This window comes from Condylura cristata, unplaced genomic scaffold (assembly GCF_000260355.1).
Source record: "Condylura cristata isolate star-nosed mole 26May11 unplaced genomic scaffold, ConCri1.0 scaffold00027, whole genome shotgun sequence".
Classification (NCBI taxonomy): Eukaryota; Metazoa; Chordata; class Mammalia; order Eulipotyphla; family Talpidae; genus Condylura; species Condylura cristata.
Window position 1 is genome coordinate 9,253,045 of NW_004567128.1, and position 9,704 is coordinate 9,262,748.

The following is a 9,704-nucleotide window of genomic DNA, read 5'->3' on the forward strand; positions in this document are numbered from 1 at the left end:
CGACTTTCCTGTTTGCTTCAAACCTGCCCTTCATTTATTTTAAAAAAATGTATTTATTTAGGCATACAAGAACTGTGGTACAGGCCAGAGGTTTGGGGGTGAGAAGATCCACCAGAGACAGAGTGGGGAGCAGAACAGGCAGATGTACTGAAGTAACTGCTGAGGGGAGCAGTGGGTGGGTTAGGAGAAGTCTTCCCCACCATGTGGGTCACCTCCCTGGCATGTGAGGTTAGCTCCCTGGCCAGGGATTGAACTCATGCTGCAGACATCTTCATAGTGCTGGCCTTTAACCCTTTGCGCCACCAGGGAGGACCCATGAGGGTGTAATTTCTCAGGCCAAGGGCTTTCTCCCAGACAGCCACAGTACACTGATCAAAGCATTGCCACAAAGCTACTGTTTAATCTAGGTATTGTTCCACTTTTGTCAGTTGTTCTAGTAGTATCTTCTATGGCTATTTTTCTTCCCTGGCCCAGGGAAACACACTTGTCATGTGTTCTTAGTTTCCTTTCCTGGAACAGTTCCTCAGCCTTTGTATTTCTCGACCTTGACATTTTATTTTTTAATGTAGGCTATTTGTTTTGTGGAAGGTCCCTTAGTTTGAGTTTGAGGTTGTGTATTTTTGGCAAGAAGATCACAGAAAAGGTGTTAGGTCCTTCTCAATACCCCAGAGTAGGAGGCACGTGAGGTGGATTTGGCTCCATTCGTGATTTTACCATTGTTTTGTCAAAGAACAGTAAACAGACTTAGAAGATTTAAACCTGTTTAAATCTCTTATCATTGCTTTGTAACAATGGAACATTCATTTTAAAAAATATTTCTTATTTATATGTACAAGAGTTGGGGTATAGGCCAGAGGCATGGGGGGGGTGAGAGGATTCACTAGAGACAGAGTGGGGAGCAGAGCAGGGAGATCCACTGAAATACACTGCTGAGGGGAGCAGCGGACGGGTCAGGAGAGGTCTGCTGCACTACGTGGTCACCTCCCTGGATGGGAATTGATCTCTTGCTGCAGTGGCTGCAGACAGCTTCATAATGCTGCGCTTAACCTATTGGACCACCAGCAAGGACCTTGGAACATTCTTTTATTTTCATTCTCCCAGACTTCTTGCACTGCAGAAAAAAAATTCCTTTTACACAAGCATGATAATGCAAAGTTCCTAAATTATTTTTGATTGATTGTAAATGATCAAAGTGCAGTAACCTGATGTTTTTTTTAAGGGAGCAAGTTTAAAATAAAATATGTTCATTTTCACTTGAGGACTTTTAATGTCAAAAGGTATACTTAGATTGAAACAAAATCTATTACTTACCTCAGACAAAAATGAGAAAAGGATATACTTGAAAATACTGGTGAAGGAAGGAGACAAGATTATTAAAGGACTCAATTCCTGACACAATGAACATATTTTTAAATGTTAATATTAATATGCAATACTTAAGTGCAAGACCACTCTGATTAGCATGCTTTGCCAGGCAATGTGCTGCAGAAGCAGAAGAAAGCGTGTCCTAGTGGAGAGTGGGAAGCTGGACTTGCAGTGTGTGTGTGAGCAGTAACTGCAGCAGAATGGATGTGACCCGGCAGAGCAGAGTCGTGGGACTGGTTGTACCCAGAGGAAGCTAACAACTAAGCCAAAGATTTTAAAATATGAGCTGTGTCAACATGCATAAATTCACTTGCTTTGAAGACGCTACAGTGGGATCCAGGATCAAGAAAAAAGATTAGTTGTTGTTTTGCTTTTGCATGCCAACATGTAGTCTCTCTTTTCTCTTCCACCCTTTCCTTAAAACAACAGTCGTCTGCAAGTAGAATGAGTCTGTTTTAAATGAACCATTCAGTGCTTTTTCATGCTCTTGTTCCCAGTCCCCAGCGGCAACATGAAAGACGAGAAAGTCTCCTGACTCCGGAGTCAAACTCAGGCTGGCCAGTGCCTCTCAGCACATCACTGGGCCTCAGTGCCTAGTCTTTAAACAAGAGAAAACTTATGGGCTGGTAGGATTAGAAGTGACGTGTGTGAGGAACTCACAGTACTTTACCAACACCGTGCCCCACCGTGGACATTTGATATGGCGGACATAAGGACAGTGTACTATGAAGAAAAGGGGCTTGGTCTGGGCAGTGTGGCCTCAGCATCTGGGTCGCTGAGCCTTCCTTTCACTAACAAGCACCTGACCTTGGGCTGGTTCCTCAAAATTCCTGGACTGTAGTTCCATGAGGAAAGATTGTTGTGAGAGAAAGCACAGGACATGTTTGAGAAGACGTTAGCATGCCGCCATGAACGCAAGGAGGGAAGTCCCTCACTGGAGAATTGATCCCTGTCCCATGAACTGGGCTAGGGGTGCCACTGAAGAAATGGGGGTGTTACCAGTGAGAACAGAGACCCAAGGGTCTGGAGGGAAAGGGCATGGTGCCACAAGATGGTATCTAGTTCAATGCCCAATGGTTAGCTTCTCAGCTGCCTCTGAGGTGGTGGTGCGTTTTCAGGTAAGTGCACCTCCTTTGGCCCTGGCAATCTTTTAACTCTACTGTAGGGAAACGGTGACTTAAAGAGGAGCTGGCCCATAAACTTTTAGATACCCACCATTTGGACTGGGGCAAGGAAGCTGCCAGTTAAACATCAATCTTAACTCATTAATAGTAATATCTAAACCTTTCACGTGGCTTTCTATGTGCCAGGCACTGTTCTAAGTGCGATAGTTCTAATAATTCTTTGGCTCCTCAGAACAACTGTGTCAAAAGAGTTGCTGTTATAATACCGCCTTCACAGATGAAGAAATTTAGGTCCCAACGATTAGGTCTTTGTCAAAGGTCATCAGCAAACCAGTGCAAGAATTTAGATTAGGATTCAGGCCAGCTGACAAAACATTCTGTTGACCTGCCCCTTCACAGTCTAAGGAAGAAAGGAATCGATCTTACAGAATGGCTATATTTAAGAAGCACTAGTAATTGAGAATTCAGTCACATCTTCAAGTATAGCTGCAGTTAATGCTGCCTTCAGAAGGGAAGGCAGCCAGTTACTTCTTTGGGCCACAGCATGCTCTATTACTTGCTTTGGTAATAATTTTGATGACACCATTCTTGGGCATTAGGTAATGCATTAGGTGTTTAGGTAATGCATGCCAACCATTAAGTTCCTCCCTCTGTGTACCATTCTTTGCTGGAAATGGAAGGAAAAAGAAAAGTCGGTGTGGAGATGAAGGCTTGGTATGGAATATCAGAGGAGGAAGAGTGCGGTACCCTCTCAGGAGAGGCTAGCACAGTGTGTCTTCTCCAGGCTGAGGGAAGTCTCGGACTGCAGGTCTTCCCTTTAAGTCAGGGTTTTTCAAGCTGGAGGAGCTCTCTGGGTGTGTGCAGATACATCTCGGCACCGTGAGCCTGCAGGGAGGGCTGATAGGAGTGGCTTCAGGGTAATGACAGGCTGATGTATCCATCTGTGTTCTTTTCATTTTTTTTTTTTTAGAAAAAAATGCAAGTGAATTTCCTTTTTTATTACCACAATCTTTTCATTTTTTAAAAAAGATTTATTTATTGATGCATACAAGAGCTGGGATGCAGGCCAGAGGTGCAGGGGGTGAGAGGATTCACCAGAGACAGAGTAGGAACAGAACAGGCAGATGGACTGAAATACACTGCTGAGGGGAGCAGCGGGGAGACAGGACAGGTCTGCTGGGCCATCTGGGTTAGCTCCCTGGCTGGGGATCGAACTTGTGCTGCTGTGGCTGCCACAGTGCTGAGATATAACCCCTTGCTCCACCAAGGAGGCCCCCTCTTTCTGCGTTCTACACATTGCTTCTAGAAGTGTCAGCAGGCACACAAATGTGGATTATGGCTGGTACTCAGGGTGCTGGCTTGAAATGTCTCCAGGGAAGCCTATTTTATCATTGACTTAAGTGATCATCTAGAGGGTTCTACCAATGACTGACTTGTAAGGGGCTTCTGACTGGGCTGTGGGCAAGGGCTGGCTGTCATCCACACCTCCCTTTCCCAATGTCAATCCCAGGGAGCTAGGTCTCTGCTTGGAGTCCTTTGGGGCATCAAGCATGATGTTCTGTAGCTCAGTTTGTTTCCAAAGACACTCATGTGTTCTAGGGCTAAGCACTGGGAGCACAGGGGCAAAGTCAGGCTCCTTGCAGGAGCGTGATCCTATCCTAGCATAGGGTGTGTCATACTGATAGCGGCACCTACCTTGACACCTGCCTACCACTTGTCAGATGCTGTTGTATCTGTGCTTGCTTAATCCTGGCAGCAACTCCGAGGTGGCTCTCACTATTGGCTTCATTTTACAGAGGGGAACGGAAGCACAGAGAAGTTGATGGACCCCTCTACTGTCACACCACTAGTAGGAGGTGGGGTAGGGATTCACCCCAGAGGTTGTTTGGTACCAACAGGCAGTAGCTCCAAAGATGGGGAGGCAGAACGCCCTTTCTCCTCACGCTCTCCCTGGTAAGAGGGTGCCTGCTAGTGAGAGACGGACAGTCTCATACACCTTGGGTTTGGGGAGTGGTAAGAAAAGTGGGGACACTTTGAGGCAACAGGCAGGGCCATCTGAGGTAGCACAGAGAAGAGGTGAAGAGCCAGCTGTCAGATCCATCTGCCTGGGTTCTTGGATGCTTGTAGCATTTTCTAGCTACCTAACATTTTGCTGCTCACTTCACCCACTTGTAAAACGGGAATGACTGCACTAACCTCCTGGGCGACTGTGATGAAGTAAGTTGGCACCTGAGACTGAAGAAGCAATGTCAGGAGGGCTCACCACCCAGCCCTGGTGGTCCAACGCAGATGCCGACTCCAGAACCTTCTTGGGCTGTGCGCAGGAGCAGTCCTTCCTCTTAGGTCTGAAAATATTTGGCATTTTTTGACTTAAGAATCTGTTTATCAACAGAGATGTGAGGGAAGACCTGCATTTAGGGGTGGTTTTGGGGCCAGGACTGAGAAGAGCCCTTCTTCTGGGCACTTGCAAAGAGCCTGGCAGTGCTGCCTCTGGAGTCAGAAGCCTCTGCCCCACACAGGGCCCAGGACCACCACGACCGCTCGACCGTCCTCTTTGCTCAGGCGGGGGTGGGGGGTGGGGGAACCCAGAAGAAAATCTGGTTGGTTTCCCAGTCAGCCTTCAGCTCCCGCCCATCAGGAGTTGACTTGAAATTTGCTTCAGGTCATGAAATCCACTTACTAAAAATCTCCATTCAGCACTATTTCCAAACTTGATTTGACTACAAGTTGTTTTTTAGGTTTTTTAGTTCTTTTTTTTGTTTGTTTTTGTTTTTTACATTGAGGTAAAAATCACATGACAGAATGGGTCATTTTACACCAACTCACGGACATCTCATAACCTGTGAAGCTGAGCCTCCAAAACCTAGATCTAATGGAAGACATTTTTCCTCCCCCGAAAGGAAACCCAGTCCCTGTTAAGCAGTCACATCCCTCTCTGCTCCCCCCAGGGGCTGGCCACCGCCAAGCTGCTTTCTGTGATTTAGTCTTCTGGACTTCTGAGGTGCAGTCACGCAGCCCCGGCCGTCCTGGCCCGTCGGTAGCGGAATGGTCCCAGACGTCACGGGTGGCACGCGGGGCAGTGCTTCCTTCTTTCTCATAGCCGTTCACCTGCTGAGGGCATTTGGCTGTTTCCAGCCTTGGGCTGTTGTGAATAGTGCTGCTATAAATGTGTGCACGACTTTTTGTTTGAGTACCTCTTTCCTGTTCTCTTGGGTTACGGCCGAGAGGAAGCTGCTGGGTCCATGGTAACTCACCGGTTAACTTCGCAGAACCGCGATCCACCGCGGCTGCATCATTTTACATTCCCACCAGCCACATATGAGGGCGCCGATCTATTTTCTGACTATTTGCCCACATTTGTTCACTTGGGAGGTGAGAACTGTATTTATTTGCTTCCTGACACTACAGCCATGATCCTGGGTGTGAATGGGGTGCTATCTCGCAGGGTTCACAATGCTTTTAGTTTCTTCGGTTGGATTTCTCTTTTTCCTTGATTGAGGTAACGCTGGTTACCTCAACACTGGACATGGTCTGGGGAAGAGCCACACACCTCCTCACATATCTGTGACTGCGCCATCACCACCCTCGAAGCACCCGTAGCCCTTACCCTCGCCATGGAGCGTCCTTTCCTTCACACCCCACTTTTGTTGACACACCGCTCTCCCCTCCCTTTTGCCGCCTGGATCTCACACTGCCTCTGGCGTTGGCAGGGGCACCCTTGACCTGCCACTGGGAATTCTTGGGTTTTCAATATATTTGTTAGTAATCCTGCCCCAGGCTGCCTCTGGGTCAGGGCCCAGGCAGCAGCTGTAGGTTTTAAAGCTCTTGGGTGATTTCACAGAGCAGCCAAAGTTGAGGATCACAGTGTCAAAGATTCTAGGCCCCCTCAGTGGGTTACACGCTCCTTTGCATTAACTAGCTGGGTGAGGCCGCCTTCATCTGAAACATGGCAGGGGACTGGTCCAGATTTCTGTCAGCTGTCCCAACCCTGGGAGCTGAGGCCAGGGCTTTTAAGAGAGGAAGTGATTTCACCACAGCTGCGCAGGAGGTGGGTGCAAGGGTCCCTGGTGAAACTAGAGAAGGGGCAAAATAAGAAACAGTGAAACAAAAGGCTACTGGCTTTCATGGCAAGGATCGCAATGAAGGGCCGCCAGGCATCCTGGGTCTGCACCCCCCTTTTCCAGGGAAGCTTGGGGACAGCAGCGCAGTGCATGGGCGCTATGTTCTGACAGCCTGGAGGTTAGTACCCTGGCTGCCGCCACCAGCACCTTCTTCTTGTCTAGTTTTGCGCTCCTTCCTAGTAGGTGGTTACTGTTGCTGAATTGCGGGACAGAGGGCACCTCTTCCACTGGCGCTATGAAAACAGTTCCAGGTGTCCGACTTGGCCAGACCTCAGGCAGGTCCGTGTGAAGTGAGTTTGAGATAAGAGTTAGGCTGCGTTTTGCTGAGAGGGTCAGCAATTTTTCACTCTATGCGTTGACTTCATCTTTTCATCACTGCCCTCCAGTGGTCCCCAGTATATACCCCAGCATTCTCCAGTATACACCCCAGTATACACCTGGATTGGAGCAAGGCAGTCTATCTTCTTGTAGCAGCCAGGGAGAACCCACACTGTGGGGGATTTGGGGCTTCCAGCAAGAGGGCATTAGAAAGGACCCCACATGGGCTGGGGCCTGTGCCAGGTGCTCTGAGGGCATCTTCAAGGCAGTGCATGCTATCGGGGCCCCCTCTGGTTGGGTGTCTTGCTGAGGCTTACTAGGAGGGGAGACCTGGCGAAGGTGGTGGTTGGTCCTTAGCTACGCACCAGGCCGAGGGGGCTGGGTCACGCTGTGGTTTGGACGAGGCTCACGTGTCCTCTGTGTCAGACACGTTCCGGAGTGGCCCTGCTCACGTCTGTCCCATCCTGCTCGGCCAGCGGCCCTGTCTCCGGAGCACTGTTCACGTTCACCAGAGGTGTTCACCAGCTGGTGGGGGCTGCTTTTCTGTCTCAGTCCTCTTTTTGGCTAAGAAGAGACAAGTTACCAGAAGGCATTAATCCCAGATATCTGCATTTCTGCCACTGCCAAGATCTCGTTGATTAGGAAGCTGTTTAAAAAAAAATGGAGGTGTCATTGGGCAAGTCTCACTTGCTTTTGGTTTGCAGGAAGAGTTACTGGATTCCCGGGAGTGAGAGCAGCTGCACAAGCTGCACTGGTCAGCTCCCAGATACAAAGCCATGACTCATCCTGTGCAAGCCTCGAAGTCAGGGGATTAGAAAACCCAGGCACTGAGAGTGGCTTCCAGTGTTGGAGGTGTTCTTATCCCTACTTTTAATAGTCTGGCCAAGATTGTGTCATTTGTGGATAATACCTATGTTGCAAACATTCTTACAATAATTCCCCCAACAATGTTCCACACCAGGGCCCATTTATCCCTGATTGTGCCCATATCATTTAAAAAAAAAAACTATTTATTTATGCATGGAAGAACTGGGGAACAGGCCAGACGTGTGGTCTGTGTGTGTGTGTGTGTGTGTGTGTGAGGATTCTCCAGAGACAGAGTGGGGAGCAGAACAGGCAGATGTACTGAAATACACCGCTGAGAGATCTGCCTGGCTATGTGGGTCACTCCTTGGCTGGGGATGGAACTCAGACTGCAGTGGCTGTAGACCGCTTCACAGGGCTGCGCTTTAACCTCTTGTGCCACCAGGGAGACTCTGTGCCCCACATCATTAAGCATTTTTGTTCATCTCCACTTTGCTCTGACTAGCATGCAATTTAATAGCAAGGCATCTCAAAGATTTTCATCTCTGTTTGGCACCTTTCAAAGCACGGTGAACCCGTGAACCGTTGGTGTTGGGGTTTCAAGCTCAAACTCAAGCAGGAGCCAGAAGGGAGTGGTGGCCACTGCTGCTGTCCCCTACACTGCAAGACAGAGGCTGCTGGTTAGGAAGGGTTGTATTCCTGGCAGACCCAGGGCAAAAGAAAATTTCAAGACATCCACGGCAGATAATTAAGCCAAGTGCAGGACCTTCAGTTCAAAATCCTGTCTCATTGCTTCAGCACCCCCAAACTTCGGCACACTTGAGAACTGTGGAGTCCCAGGTCCCCTGCAATGTGATGGAGCAGGACACCTGCGTTCCCAGTTACCCAGCTCCAGAGGAATAGCAAGAGCTGGAGAAAGGTCCAGAAAGAAAGGTGGAACAGAGGTTGAAGGTTGTGATAGCAGAATAGCCAATGAAATGTGTCCTTCCGATACATAGTAGAAGGGAAAGCGTGCAGAGCCACAGAAAGAGCTGAGTAGGAAAAATAATAATGCATTTGCCAGAAAGGAAACCTAGTTCTTCCCCCAATGATCTGTTAAAGAACATGTTAACCATATTCCTGTTAAGGCAAGACCTGGCCCAGTTGGAGAAAGGGGCAGGACTCAGCACATCTGGCACTGGGCTGGCCTGCTGGAGAGCTGAGTTTAGTGTCTGGCATCTCCTTTTTGTGGGTCTTGTGAGTTCATCCATGTAAGTTTTGCCCTGCCATTGCCGTAATTCCTGTGGGCTTCTGGGAAGCTGCAGCCCTTGGCCCTGCGATGGCGCCTGGACGGTGAGGGATTTAGTGCGCCGACACTAACGTTCTTGCTTTGCCGCATCCTACTGGACACCAGGCCCCGTCCCCGGATTCAAAGACCAGCCCGCCACAGGGAGGATGTCTGCCCCGCCATGGAGGCCTGGCGATGGGGGAGCCCCTCTGGACTCTGCCGTCCCCCAAACCGACATTGACCACGCTGTGCGCTGGCTTGCTCTCTCCATTCCCAATTGGCACGAAAGCGAGGAGAGTGCAGCGCGCCCGTTCGGTGGGTCCCCAAGTGCCAAGCCACCCTGGGAGAACAGTGGCAGTCACCGTCCATTGCGCGGCCTGTGGCCCCTGAAGAGTTAAGAGAAAGCGGCCGGACTCCTAGTCTACGGGGTGGATCCCAGCGTTCATTTTCGGGACCGGTCGCGAAGGGAGAGGGGCTCGGCTGGGGGGTGGCCACCGTGGAAGTGCAGGGGATGGGGCGCCCGGAAGTCGGGCTGCGCTGTTTAAACCTGAGGTGACCTAACGGATGGCGGGAGCGCCCGCCCGATCCTCGGCGCGGGGCGCGGCCATTGGTGACGCACGCCGGGGAGCACGGCGCCCACGTTGCCACCATTGCACTCGGAGGCCTCACACCCGCGCTCCAGCTCCCGGCTGCCGGCGGCCTCGC

General features: G+C 49.9%; 1 protein-coding gene across 1 annotated transcript in view; it reads left to right on the plus strand.

The window, feature by feature from the left end:
• The first annotated feature begins 2,438 nt into the window (after positions 1 to 2,438).
• Positions 2,439 to 9,704, plus strand: part of SMS (spermine synthase) — a 45,194-nt gene continuing 37,928 nt past the window's right edge. The window contains exon 1 of the mRNA XM_004689910.2: positions 2,439 to 2,483. Coding sequence (XP_004689967.2) covers positions 2,439 to 2,483 — 45 coding nt within the window. The remainder of the gene's footprint in view (positions 2,484 to 9,704) is intronic.